The sequence below is a fragment of the Cyprinodon tularosa genome, unplaced genomic scaffold, assembly GCF_016077235.1.
Source record: "Cyprinodon tularosa strain WSP-4 unplaced genomic scaffold, ASM1607723v1 ctg257, whole genome shotgun sequence".
Classification (NCBI taxonomy): domain Eukaryota; kingdom Metazoa; phylum Chordata; class Actinopteri; order Cyprinodontiformes; family Cyprinodontidae; genus Cyprinodon; species Cyprinodon tularosa.
Window position 1 is genome coordinate 129,710 of NW_024038953.1, and position 14,519 is coordinate 144,228.

General features: G+C 38.0%; 1 protein-coding gene across 2 annotated transcripts; it reads left to right on the forward strand.

The window, feature by feature from the left end:
* Nucleotides 1–2,128: 2,128 nt before the first annotated feature.
* On the forward strand, nt 2,129–13,468 carry clns1a (chloride channel, nucleotide-sensitive, 1A). 2 transcript variants are annotated; one of them, XM_038288517.1, is made up of 8 exons: nt 2,130–2,549; nt 5,486–5,622; nt 5,824–5,964; nt 9,073–9,183; nt 9,831–9,836; nt 11,470–11,643; nt 12,802–12,868; nt 13,097–13,468. In XM_038288517.1, coding segments are annotated over exons 1-8 (756 nt in total). In that variant the 5' UTR covers nt 2,130–2,430; the 3' UTR covers nt 13,098–13,468. The 2 variants fall into 2 exon arrangements, with proteins under 2 accessions (XP_038144447.1, XP_038144445.1); XM_038288519.1 differs by lacking the exon at nt 13,097–13,468 and having other exon boundaries at nt 2,129–2,549; nt 12,802–12,869.
* The last annotated feature ends 1,051 nt before the right edge of the window (nt 13,469–14,519 follow it).

The window sequence follows — 14,519 nt, forward strand, 5'->3', positions numbered from 1 at the left end:
AACTGTCAAGTCAGCAGTCTTCCCCATGATTGTGTAGCCTATAGAACTAGACTGAAAGACCATTTAAAGGCTTTTGCAGGTGGTTTGAGTTAATTAGCTGATTAGAGTGTGGCACCAGGGGCCATCAATTTTGAACCTTTTCACAATATTCTAATTTTCTGATATGATGAATTTGAGATTTTCATTTGTTGTCATTTGTAATCATCAAAATTAAACAAAATAAACATCTGAAATATATGAGTTTGTATGTAATGTATGAATATAATATACAAGTTTCACTTTTTAAATGGAATTACTGAAATCAATCAACTTTTTCATGATATTCTAATTTTATGACCAGCACCTGTATAATCATAAAACAAATTACCTGGGTAGGGTATGTATCTATAAAAACTGCCATATAATAGCTACCTTTTTGGAAGTGCACTGGACAATTTGAACTAGTAGAACACAACATAAAAGTCTTTAGCAGTTTCACCTCCATCCAACTTCCACAGATGGTCTCTTCATTATTATAAGATGAGCTCCTGGTGTCTGAGTTCCAGTGAGACTCATTAACCATGGGAGTTTATACTCCCTAAAAGTGGTTATATATGGCAGAATGAAATCTTTGTAATTTTGATATACTAATTATTTTTCTGTTGTAGAATTTTCAATGTGTAGACCTAAAGTTTGCCTTTTTTTTTATGGGAATCACTCTTCAGACAGAAGGATTGTCTCTAAAGCCTTCAGATTTAACGCACATGTTATCTGACTTGTTTTGTTATCTGAACCTTTCAATGACAAAAAAGATTTTTACTCTCTGGTTACTTTTGCAGGGCATAAAAACAACCTGACCTCCAAAGATATGATGGATTTCACTACTTCACATCAGAGAGTTTGCTCAAAAACAATATTTGAGTAAATAAACAGCTGAGCCAACACTTCTGATGTTTCCTGTCTAATAAGGAAAAATTTAAGAAGTTCTTTAAGGAAACCCTAAACTTGGATGACCATCTAAATCCCTACTAAGCTTCAATAGTTAGATCTCTGGGGAAACTAGTTCTTGAACTCTGGCGCCCCCTAGGGCTACCCAAATATAATGACATACAGTTTGTAAAAGATCTTTTAAAATAAAACTGAGGAACTCTTTTTAAATTGGATATGTTTATAAGTAGAAAAAATGACTACTGTAATGTAAACATTATTTCCACCTTCATAGCCAATTGAAGGCTATCAATGTACAAAAATATAAATTTCTAAAACATCTTTTTTTTATTTATAAAAAAGAAACATCATCACATCTACATTATCGTATTGCAACTAACTTATCAAAGCACACACACATCTAAATAGAGCAGTTTTCAATGTATTCAGATGTGTGGACCTTTAAATTAATTATTTAATAATATTTAATTATGTATCCATTAATTAAAACTGACCCTCTAGTTGTACTTGAAATTCCAATAACAAGAAAGTTTTCCAAATTTTTCAACACTTTAGATGTTAACATTACTTAGTAGTAACGAGTTACTTTCACTGAGCAGTATCTATAACTAGTTACTTTATTTTTATAGATATGTTTATTAATTTTTGTTTAATAATAACAACATAACATAGAACACAAGCTAAGATAGGGAGCATACATATTTCCATCATTATAGAGTCCAAAATGTCACAAAGCTCGAACTCAACGCTATTTCTGACATTTTGAATTGAAAAAGCTTCTTGGATGGGAAGCGAAACGTCTGCAAACTTTGAAACAAAATCCAGCGGATTGTTTTTAATTTTCTTTTTTTTTTTTTTGGAATGTAATTTTCTAATTCTGTTTTTAGGAAGTATAAATCTTTATATAATCATAGAAATGCTTGTTATATATTGATCACAATAAACAGAATACGATATACTCTTTATCTAATGGGTTTTTATTACATATAAAAACATTTTATTAGGCTTATTTTTTAAATTATTTTTAATTTGATAGTTTAGTTTCACAGAATTCACCACTAGAGGGCACTGGAACTCTATTAAAATAAAATTGCCCAACTACGTAGAAACGTGTACGTGATTTCCAAAGTAACGTAGGGACGTTTTCGGCTCCAACCAATCATCTAGCTGGCGTTGGACACGTGACGTATTTTTGACGTACGGACCAAGCCGCGTTAATTCAGCTTGACGTTGACCGACGTCGTGGTGCAACAGGGATATCAGTTAGCTCACTACCAGCACAAGTTAGAAGATTTTATGCCAGTTCTCTAAACGCCGTGTTTACCCGAAAGGAAAAGCAAAGTGCGACTACGGCTTATCTTTCTTCCACTGTACACCAAGGGACCTACTTAGCAAGACGTTATCCCGGGATAAATTAGCCAGATTTGCTAGCAGAAGTAGGTCACTGAGCTCCTGGTTTGGCCTAGATTCGCTTTCGAGGAAAACTTCGCTGTTTTGCGGACCATGGTTGTTCTGAAAAACATCCATCCTCCCACTGAAGGGGTGCGACATGAGCAAGCCGACACCACGGCGGTGCTGGACGGCCAGAGGCTGGGCTGCGGCACGCTCTACGTCGCTGAAACGTGAGTGATGCACGTGGCGCTTGTTTTCATCCGGATGCAGCAGGTTGGGTTTTAACAAGCTATTCTATGGTGGGAAAGAGGTTCATATGATTGGATATACTTTTATAAGCAACAGGCTTTAGGTAAACCTTACCAAACCTTACCTTCCTATTGATAGATGTCCTTAAAAAAAACAGTAACTGTGTATTTACAAATATCTGCACCAGGATAAAAACAAACAAACCTCAAAATGATCTTTATTCTTAAGTTACTGTCCTTGTGGCTAATGGTCTCTTATAGATTATAAAAACGTTCCTCCTGGATTAATGGCATCAGGATCTCTTCATCTGAATAATCCAGTTTCTTCCTGTCTCCAACTGTCTGAAGCAAGGCTGTAACTTTGTGATGAAAGGTGGTGGGGGCACTCTAAGGGAGGGGGGCTGATGGACCTACACTTTCATTAGGTTTTTGTATTTTCCATAAATGAGCTCAAACATATTTATTGAACGCTTTCCCAAAAACATCAATGTATATAAAAAAAATGATGAATAACAACGGATTCCGATGCCAAAATCGATAAATCGTGCATCCCTAGCAGTACAATTTCAATTTCATACGCTGCATTTTAAATGTAGCATAATTTTTTGTAGACTTTCTGGTAAATTTGGAGATATATTTTATTGCATGTTGCGTATCACAGTAAATTTGTTTGACCTTTAAATCTGCAGCTCTCCCTACTTCTCTCTGAGCTCTGTTTAAAAATGATTTGTGAACCTATTTACTAATATGATGATGCCAGAAACAAAATTTCAATATGTGTAGAAGCTGAGCAGTCTGATTCTGTCTGCACTATAAGAAAACATGGGTTAATTTTAACCTGTAATTGACTCAAAATGCTCTGAACACAGATGGCTGCACCGAACTCTGTTAACTTTGGCTAAAGTACATAAGCAGAAAAGGGGGCGGGAAAGTGGAAAGTATTGGTGGGGACATGTCCACACCAGTCCTTCAGAAAGTTACGCCTGTGGTCTGAAGGTGGATTCTCACAAAACAATAACTTTGCCTCAGCTCCTGCTTCCTGCAGAAAGCTGATCCATCAGGTTTCAAATTGAGAATTCTTGGAGATGTTTGGCTTATGTGCTAAACTTCTTGATACCAGGCCAAAAGGCTCTGGTTTAGAGCTTCCACTTCCTCTGGTAGATGAGGAGAGCCCACCTGCCCCCACCCATCCTCACCACCTTCTTCAGAAGCACCATAGAGAGCGTTCTGACCAGCTGTTTCACTGTGTGGTGTGGAGGCTGCAGTGCCTCAGACTGGAAGAAGGTGAGAAGAACAGCATAGAGGATCATCGGGGCTCCTCTTCCCTCCTTAAATGACATTTCATCCCAGCGCTGCGTGTCCCGAGCCCATAACATCATAAATGACCCCGCACACCCCCACCATGGACTGTTCTCCGTGCTGCCCTCTGGGAAGAGGCTTTGCAGCATTCAATGCAGGTCCAACAGATTCTGCAACAGTTTCTTCCCCTTAGACAGTTGAACTGTGTGTGGGGGGGAAACATCTCTAAATCATGTCACAGACTGCATCACACTGATAACACCAAACCAAAAATACTGCATATTTGCACCAAATGTATATTAATGCTCTGAACTTCCATATCAGTACTTTTTTTGCACAATGGTTTTTCTCCCACACATTTACATTTGATTACTGCTGCATTTTATGGTAAGGAAATGTTCATTTACTTCCTGAAAAGTAGCTAAGGAAATTTCATTTTGTATATACTCTGTATACAAAATGACTTCAAAAGTTGTCTAAATTTAGTCTTCTCACTGATACACTCACAACTGCTAGATGCCAATTTATAGGAAGCTCCAAAATGTTCTTGATCCTACCAGAACATATCTCCCCTTTAGGTTCTGTATGTGTCCCTAAATGCCAGGCCTCTAAGGATCTGAGAATTCAGATCAGTTTGAGCAGGGATTAGGGTTGCATCTAACAACTCAATTTAATTGATTAATCTTTTGATTATTGTTTCTATTAATAATCTGATGAAGAAGATTTTATGCAGAATTTAAACCAGGGGAAGCTTAAAATGCTACTTCAGGGTTTCTGGATAGAACGCATTTTCCAGCGGAAAAGATTTTCTGTCTTAAGTGCTACATTTTTATGTAACTTTTAGTACAATTTTGGCGTAATTACTCCTCTGAATGGGATCCTCTTTAACCTAATGGCGAGTCTGTTTACTCTTATTAACATTGCTAAATTAGTTGACCATTTTATAAATAATCAGTTAATCCAATTATGTTTCAGCACCTGCAGGGATACATCTAATAGGGATACCGCTGCACAAAATTGCTATTGGCTTTTCATAAAAGGGAGAATTTTAAGGTAGCAAGAATTATACTTCCTGTTTTCTGCTGAAAGCATCCATCCCTCTCATTCTCGTACAGCCTAGTCCATTAGCTGGACCCAGCATCTGGGAAAACCTTCTTGCAACGTTTTGGCTTCTAATTCATTTTCAAACTGTTCTCGTGTTCTACAAAAATGTTGAGTTTTATTAATGAACATTTTCCTCACTAGACTGTTTCAAATTGTTTGCTTATGGTATGACGCATTCAATGTTTAGGGGGAAAAAAGGATTTCTGAATCCTTGACTGGTTAAGGCTGTTTATGCAGAAAATTAGATGTTTTGTTTTGTTTTTTTTTGTTTCCTTTTTAGGGACTTTCTTCATAGGACATAATTGCGTTGAGTAATAGTGCTCTTAGCGAAAGAGGGAAACAGATTTAAATACCGTAAACGTTTACATAAACTGAAAGAGCTTCCTCCAAAAGCAAATCTTCTCTTTTCATGCTCTTTCTTTCAACACAGTGTAAATATATGTTAGTGTTTGTTAACGTTCCTCCAAGTCTCAGGAGTCCTGCACCTCTAAGTCGTGGGTTTTTGTTTCTCTCAGGCGTTTGTCGTGGTTTGATGGATCGGGGTTGGGTTTCTCCCTGGAGTATCCCTCCATAGGCCTGCATGCCATCTCCAGGGATGTGAGTGCGTACCCCCAGGAACACCTGTATGTCATGGTGAACGGAAAGCTCAACGGTAAGACAGGAATCCTGCCTTCATTTTGATTAAGCAGTAAAGATCAACAGTCTGTTACAGTGTTCTGTTTGTAACTCCTCTTTTTATGGGAAGCTTCAGCTCTGCTCTCTCTGTTCATAATGCTTCCTAGCTGGTCTTTTAGCAGAGAGCTGTTTCTGTAGCCTGCTATGAAATGCATCAATGGCTTGATGTTTTTTGCAGAAGAGAATGAGGCAGAAATGGCTGAGAAAGCAGCTGGAGACGAGGAGGAGGACGACGGTGGCAGCAGCAGCGGAGGGGAAGATGACGATGATGAAGGGGTGATCTCAGAGATTCGGTTTGTGCCGACCGACAAGACGTCATGTGAGTGACCTCTTGTTAGCTGGTCTGAAACATACAGGTGTGTGGTAAAGCAGAGAAACAGACGCCTCAGAGAAGCAGCTGTTTCTGTCCCCCAGTCTGAGGAAGGATGAGGGGCAGTTCACTGTCTACAGTTAGAAACGGGAGCTTTAAAGGCTGCTACTGATTTTTGCTGGTGTGAACGTTTCATGGTCCGACTGCAGTTATCAGAGACATTTTTAGAAAATCCAGAAAGCTGGAAAGTCAAACTCCACAGCCCCCCTCCGCCTAAATCAGTTAGCGGAAACAGAATGAGCAAGCGTGGGTAGTTTAGGAGAAGATTACTTTAAAATAAATATTTAGTTCAAAAATAATTTATTTAGCCGACAATAAAGTTAAACAAATATATTGGGGGTATTTCACTCGTATTGGCATCATCTCATAAATGCATATTTTCTCTTTTATTAAGAGACGAGCATGTGTTGCCCCTCGCTCCTTTAGCTGCTTATTGGTCATGTTTGTCAATTTTATTTTATTTTATTTTTTCGTGTAACTTCTCTTATCTTTTTGTCATTCTTTTCATGTAAATTGAAGAAAAAGTAATATGGCTAAGATCTGGTCCTACAAAAGTCTGCAGCACATAGTTGCACATAGTTGCAAAAAAAAAAATCGTTATTGGTCTTAAAAAAATGTATTGGCTGGTTCAAATAAAAAATACTTTATTAAAGCTACAGTGTGTAATAATTACAGGGATATACAGTCAGAAATGTAATATATTACACATAACTATGTTATTTATCATCATCTACGAGCTCAGCCTCTTAACCTTAAAGGAATAGTACACCCAAAACATGATTAGCCTTCATTTTCTACTCACCCCCATGCTGAACAACACTCTGGAGTACTTTTTTGATATCTCAAATGCATCTGGAGATCTGGGAGGCTTCTTGCTGTCTGCTGACATTCAAATAATGGAGGTCCATGGCGCCCGAGACAGAAAGGTCCATAAAAGTCCACAAAAACGTGTCAATATTCCTCCATACTGCTCGTCCAATGTAATCCAAGTGTCCTGAGTGGGTAGCATCCAGAATTTACTCGAAACGAAGTCATTTAGAACGTTTTAGATTCTAAACAGTAGTGTATAGGATTTCCTAATAGCGCCCCCATGCGCGCTCACGATTCTACGGAAGCCGGCAGACCAAACCGGAAGAAAGTGCGCATTCAGCGTCTGCTCTGCCGATAATGCAAGCGTAGAAGAAGAAATGTGCTGTTTACCTGTGCAAAGAAAGAAACAACGAAAGAAAAATGTCTGAGGACTTCAGTGATGAGGAAGAGCATGAGTTCTTTGCCGAGCTGAATGCGCTGGTTTGGTCTGCCGGCTTCCGTAGAATCGTGAGCGCGCATGGGGGCGCTATTAGGAAATCCTATACACTACTGTTTAGGCTCTAAAACGTTCTAAATGACTTCGTTTCGAGTAAATTCTGGATGCTACCCACTCAGGACACTTGGATTACATTGGACGAGCAGTATGGAGAAATATTGACACGTTTTTTGTGGACTTTTATGGACCTTTCTGCCTCGGGCACCATAGACCTCCATTATTTGAATGTCAGCAGACAGCAAGAAGCCTCCCAGATCTCCAGATGCATTTGAGATATCAAAAAAGTACTCCAGAGTGTTGTTCAGCATGGGGGTGAGTAGAAAATGAAGGCTAATCATGTTTTGGGTGTACTATTCCTTTAATATTTGCGTTGCCTTAGAATTCGTTATTTATAATTACATAGGAGCGGGTCTTGCAGCCATGGAGGCAGACATCTTTGCGCTACGGCAGCGCAGAGCTAACAAACTAGCGATTGCGAGATCTCCCATTACGCTCGAAAGTAACTACGGCAAGTTGAGAGAGATGAACTTAGACGGTACTGAAATCTATACCCTACACAGACTAATGAAATACTATCTGTAAAATTATCTATGTAAACAAACCTCATCACTTGAGAAGGTAGGTGATGCGGACGTCGTGGAAGACATTTTGTCCCGTAACGCTCGCCGTACTGTTGGTGGGGAGATGCGGTGGGGGGGAGATGTTCATGTTGCTGCGGTCTGCAGTCTGGACGTTAGATGTCACTGAAAATTACACACTGTAGCTTTAATACCAAAGGGAAATAAATATTGCAGTAACTCAGGAGCACTTTTTCAATCAGGATGTTGTAAACAGAGATGCACGGATCCGATGCTTGGATTGGATATCGGCTCAGATTTTGACTAATTAGCCAGATCAGATATTGGTGATTTGATATTGGAGATACACTGCAATGCTTTTAACATGGTACCGTTATTTCTTTCATTTTGCTGCTTATTTGTTAATAATATAAAGTACATTTATATCTTTTTTTCATTTGTTACATATTTTTAATGATGTTTATGTTGAGGCTAGAATATATGGCGTGATTATATGGGTAAAGCAGTCAACAGATGAATCAGATCAGCCCAGGTATCGGATAGGAAACATTTGGATCGGTGCATCTCAGGTTATAGATGCTGATGGCTACAGGCAGGGAGGATCTTTTGTAGAGGCCTGTCTTGCATCAGATCTGGAGAAGCCTCTGACTGAAGCGACTCTGTATTTAGTATGGAGTTTGAAAGATAAAATATGTTGGTTAAACTCAAAGTTGGATCCCTTTAAAAGCAAAACTTAAAGAAAAATGGCTAAATGGACCAAATTCAATGAATGAATTTTTTAAGTAAAATTCTCTTTTGTTACTGAGAATAGACTCAGTAAATACTTTTAACCAACAAAACAGAAACTTTTGACTCAAATGGTTTTGAAGCTCTATGCTTTCCTTTTTTAATGGCAAAAATTAGGTAAAAGGACGATATAAATACACCAGACAAAGAAAAAAAACAGATGTGACAAAAAGCAAGAAGATCATCCATAATATGTACAGCATTTAAATAAAACTGCTACAGGATGTCATTTTATGAAGCGATACAAAGTTTATTTATGCTTTTTTTTTTTTTTCTCAGCTGATTTTGAAACATTTTTCTATATAAGTAAATGGCAGTATGTGGGGGCTGTGGTCACTCTGCCACACATAAAGCATCAGGTTTCTCTGTATTTGCTTTTACATGCAGTGGAGTCCATGTTCTCAGCCATGTGTGAATGCCAGGCCCTTCATCCCGACCCCGATGACTCCGACTCCGACAACGACTTTGAGGGAGAGGAATACGACGTGGAAGAAGCTGGTGAGGAGAAATCTATTGAGAGTTGATTTACAGAGCACAAAGCTGATGTCTTAAACGTGTTAGAAATCTCTACGTTTTCTACTTTCTCAATGTCTCTCAAAGTTAATATTTCGCCACTCATTTTGGTTTTCATTTGAATGCTTTACGAACAGAACTGCCGATACTATGTGGAAAAAAATCATAGATTAGCAATAGATGAAACCATAAGTAATAAATGCTACTACAGCTTCCTCCTCATCAGTTTCTAAGCTGCTGCTTTTTCTTTGACGTTTTCTTCGACTTCCGCCTGTAAAACCTTCATGATATGATGTCACATTGAAGCTGCGGTCATTGCTTTCTTCTTGAGTTGCTAACTTTCAACATTATCTCAGTACCTGGGAGCAAGAATGAAAAGATCAAGAACCTCTGAACTATCTAGAAAATAACTGATGGTTAAATTACATTTTCAGTGTTTTAGAAATTTGGTAATGTGTTTTTAATTAAAAATGTGCAGAAGAGCTTCTCTAAAGCTTCAAAGCTTATTTATTTATTGTTTCTAATGACTTGAACTGCTGTTTTCCTGTGTAATTCACTATATTTAGTGTTTCTAATAACTTCTCTTCCTTGTTTCTCTCCATTGACCTGCTGTCCAAACCTGACATTTGCAGAAGCAGGTGAGTTGTGCAAAACGCATCACTACAACGACGACTTTAAACCTTACAAATGACAGACACTACCTTCAAAAACTAGCTTTTATTCCAATCATCTCCTGTGGGAGGGGACAATGAAATTCCAGCTGTGAAAGATTTTTGCAAAACAATGTTATACAAGAAACAATGGAAATATATTAAAACTAAAGGTGATGAACTGATGTCACTCTGAGCTATGGAAGCGAACAAACCGCTTCATCAATGAATCGTCCAGCCTTAAATAAAGGCCTTGATAATGAGATGAATGGAAGCTTCAAGGTGAACAAGAACTTTAAGGTTAAGCTGCTCTACTAACAAAGGTTGCCTCCCAATCCTGTCAGCTTCCTTATGATCAACTCAGATGCTTTCACTCACAAGTTGATGATGGTACTATCTGAGCATTCAGCTAAAATTTTTCACCTTTAGTAATTAGTTGAAACTTGTGAAATCCTGGATTTAGTTTTTATAGTTTGATCAGCCCATCAGAAGCTCAATAATCATCTCTTTTCTACTCTGCAAACTCTTGTCCTTTTTTAAGAGCTTTATTTTCTGACCAACAGCTCTGAAGTTCAGGCTGCAGGATGGTGAGAGAGAGAAAGTTGTTCTATTTGATGGGCTGTCAACTTCTCTCCATCGTGGCTCATGTTTGGTCTGTAAACTTTGGCGGCCATGTAGAAATGTTCAAGTTAATGTAAGATATTTGAACATGCTCATGCTAGTTTTGCTATCCGTGATAATCACTAATAAATAGACGGTTTGAAATGTCAACTCTATTTATAAAAAAAAAATCAAAGATATGTGGAAAACACATCAGACGTCCATCAATTCATGGATCTGGAGAAAGTTCACATGGAAAAATCTGACACGATTTTTCATCACGCCTAAAGTCAAGAATAAATGTAAGTGTACAAACACGAGGTGTTGGCGGAATTGTAGATCAGTGAACGCCGACCACTCTCGCATGTTTTGGAACGGTCTTAAAATTGTTCAGTTTTGGAAAAATTTACATGAAACTGCGAAGAAGATTCTGGGATGTGATATTCCTATGAGTGTTGTGGTACTATATCTTTGCAATTTGAACAATATCAAAGCAAGGGTAAAGGACAGGTATCTGATTATGATGCCACAAAAAAAGCAATTACAAGGGGGCAGACCCCCCTTGTCAAGAACGATGAACTGGAATAATAGAAGAAATAAACATGGAAAAACTGACACATCGTCTAAGACTTCAACAAACTCAAATGGAAGAAAAATGGAGGAAATGGACAATATTCAGGACAAAAGACAGCGACAAACATAAAGAACTAGATAAACTAGACGGGTCAAATAGAGGAATAGCTTATGTTATATTAAGTTGAATGTGAATTGTTCATTTGCACTGTATATGTTAAAAAAAAGTGAAAAATACCAATAAAAAGTTAAAATATAAAAAAAAATATATATCTAAATCAGTGTGACGTCAACTCAGCTACATATATTATTCTTGAAGCTAAAATTATAGAGGCTGTTCATAGCTTTATTTAAAAAAACTAAAAATCAGAAATGCTCTTAAAACCCTTGATTGGTTCATCAGGACCCAGAGATGAACCTCTTTCTCCATGTTTCTCCATGCACTCAGAGCACGGCCACGCCGACATCCCAACCTTCTACACGTGTGACGAGGGTTTGTCGGCGCTGACGCAGGAGGGCCAGGCCACGCTGGAGAGGCTGGAAGGGATGCTGGCCCAGTCCGTCGCTCAGCAGTACAACATGGCTGGAGTGAGAACCGAAGAAACTAAACCAGAGTTTGATGGTATGAGTGAAGCCAATGGCACCTTTTGCTGTTCCTGACAGGCTGCCTGCATAACTTTGGTGTGAAGAAATTAAATGGATCTGAAACCTGTTTTAATTTGCAGCCGACTGTTAAAAATGTTCCATCGCATTTTTTATTGTTTCACGTTTCTAATCTTGTAGAAAGCAATAAATAAAAAAGGCTGCTATTTGCAAACTAACATTATCTGGCAGGGAGCGATTTTGCAGGACTTAAAAGGATTATTAAACCAGATAAATAATAAAATATGTTCTTTAAAGTTTACTTGGATCTAAATAACGGGGGTTATTATGAATAAAACCATCCAGGTGGGAGAGAAACAGGACCCTAACCGGTTTAAACAAGAGTTTTAAATTGTGAGCAAACAGAAATAGATCAGCTAAAGGAAAGTAAGCATGACTAGAAATAAAAAAATTAAATAAAAATTTGCATAAAAGCAAGCTTCTGGTCAGCAGCATTAGGAATTTAAAAAGTATTTAAACAACTGAGTTCAGGATTTTATTGTTGTTGTTTTTTTCCATTATAAAGATGCATCATTATGATTTGTATAAAGCCAGAGTGACTAGCCAGTGAATCCAGTAGATCTGTGTCATAACTTACATTTTTGTTGAAACTTCTAAATATTTGTCTGAGAAATTGTCAAATTTCAGGCTTTAATAGGAAACGTGCAGCAACTCCTCAATGTGTCAAAGGTTCGTCATGCTAGAATGAAATGTCTCAATCAGGTTCTGCTAATGACCCGGTCTAAAAGCTGAAAGAATCCTCCAAGACTGAGTTTGAAACTCCTGCTCTTTGAGGATTGATTTCATATTTCTCTTTAGTATTGTTTGAAAATTAGTGGCCTGTCTTAATGTTAATGTGATGGATTAAAAATATGACAGTTGGAACATTTGATTAATTTTTAAATATAAAGGAAAATCTTTTTCTACTTTTGATATTTCTTGATGATAAAGCAAAATTCTACAATTTACAGATAAAGTTTAGGAAGTCCTTTACTAATAAATTAAAAGCTCTTCTTCAAGACTTTGCTCTTTTAAAACTTGTTGGACCAAATTTCTTTTAGATGGAATCTTGGCTTCATTTTTAATATTTATATAAAACAGGATGGTATATGAAGATGATTTAAATGTGCTCTTACAGATGGGATGGAGGTGGATGCTGCAGCGATGGAGGCCGGTCAGTTTGAAGACGCGGACGTTGAACACTAGTAAGGACAGACCTTTGAATTAGTAGATGTATTTAGACAATTTAGTATTTGATTTTAGTATTTGTGATATATATTTATTCAGATTCCAGTTTGTTTAAAATAATTTTGTGCTAAACTCATACTCTAAACTGATTATTAAAAATCCTGCTGATTTTATTTTGTTTGGAAAATCTAAATCCAAACAAATGTTACAGGCCTTCTCATGCACATGTTTGGCTCCCCCTGCAGGAGGAAATCGTGTCTACATCCACACAAAGCACCAGTGGGATCAGAGAAGGAGACGGCAGCACTTATTTACGGCTTCCTGCTCTGACCCACACCCTCTTCCTGTTCTGGGAATTTTCTGTTCTCTCCTCTTGTGCTGAACCTCTTCCTAGTCTCCCCATATTTCTTGCGCTAAAGCTCACGTGTTGCAGTAGGACGATGTTTTTTTCGGTCAAATCTTGAAGATGCAGCGAGCTACCGATGAACTGGAAGGCTGCTGGAACATAAACAAACCCTGTTGACTGTATTAAAACATTTTGGGTTGTACATAATTTAACTGTTTCCCCTCCTTTGTCTTTGTAAGAAATGATCAATAAAATAATTTTGTAACTTTTACATTGTTTCTTTTTTCTCATATGATTTATTTGTAAATAAAAACAATCTCGTTCCTTCAGCATGATGCTGAAGTTGGGCATTAATATCAGCATCTACAGTACAGACCAAAAGTTTGGACACGTCTTCTCATTCAGAGAGTTTTCTTGAAAGAAAATTGTAGATTTACACTGAAGGCATCAAGACTATGAATCAACACGTGGAATTATATAGTTACCGGTAACAAAAAAGTGTGACAAAAACTGAAAATATGTCTCATATTCTAGGTTCTTTAAAGTAGCCACCTTTTGCTTTAATTACTGCTTTGCACAATCTTGGCATTCTCTTGATGAGCTTCCATAGGCAGTCACCTGAAATGGTCTTCCAACAGTCTTGGAGTTCCAGAGTTGCTTTGCACTTGTTAGTCCTTTTGCCTTCATTCTGTGGTCCAGTTCACCCCAAACCATCTGGATTGGGTTAACGTCCGGTGATTGTGGAGGCCAAGTCATCAGGCGCAGCACCCTATCACTCTCCTCCTTGGTCAATTAGTCCTTACACAGCCTGGAGTTATATTTGGGGTAATTGTCCTGTTAAAAAATAAATGCTGGTCCAACTAAATGCAAACCAATAGAATAGCATGCCTCTGCAAGATGCTGTGGTAGTCATTTTGGTTCAGTTTGCCTTCAATTTTGAATAAATCCCCGACAGTGTCACCAGCAAACCTCCCTTCGCACCATCACACCACCTCCTCCATGCTTCACGGTGGGAACCAGGCATGTAAATCTATCCGTTCACCTTTTCAAGACACGATGGTTAGAACCAAAGATCTCAAAGTTGGACTCATCAGACCAAAGCACAGATTTCCAATGGTCTAATGTCCATTCCTTTGTTTTTTTAGCCCAAGTAAGTATCTTCTGCTTGTTGCCTGTCCTTAGAAGTGGTTTCCTAGCAGATATTTTATCATTAAGTGTGGCATTGACCTGGTCTCTAATCTGAGCTGCTGTTAACCTGTGATTTCTGAGGATGGTGACTTGGATGAAGTTATCCTCAGCAGCAGAGGTGACTTGGTCTTCCT

Excerpts from the sequence above, each read along its gene's own strand:
- clns1a (XM_038288519.1), top strand. The coding sequence starts at position 2,431 with ATGGTTGTTCTGAAAAACATCCATCCTCCCACTGAAGGGGTGCGACAT. Across the intron at positions 2,550-5,485 it reads ACGCTCTACGTCGCTGAAAC|GCGTTTGTCGTGGTTTGATG; the intron begins GTGAGTGATGCA and ends TGTTTCTCTCAG. Across the intron at positions 5,623-5,823 it reads GGTGAACGGAAAGCTCAACG|AAGAGAATGAGGCAGAAATG; the intron begins GTAAGACAGGAA and ends TGTTTTTTGCAG.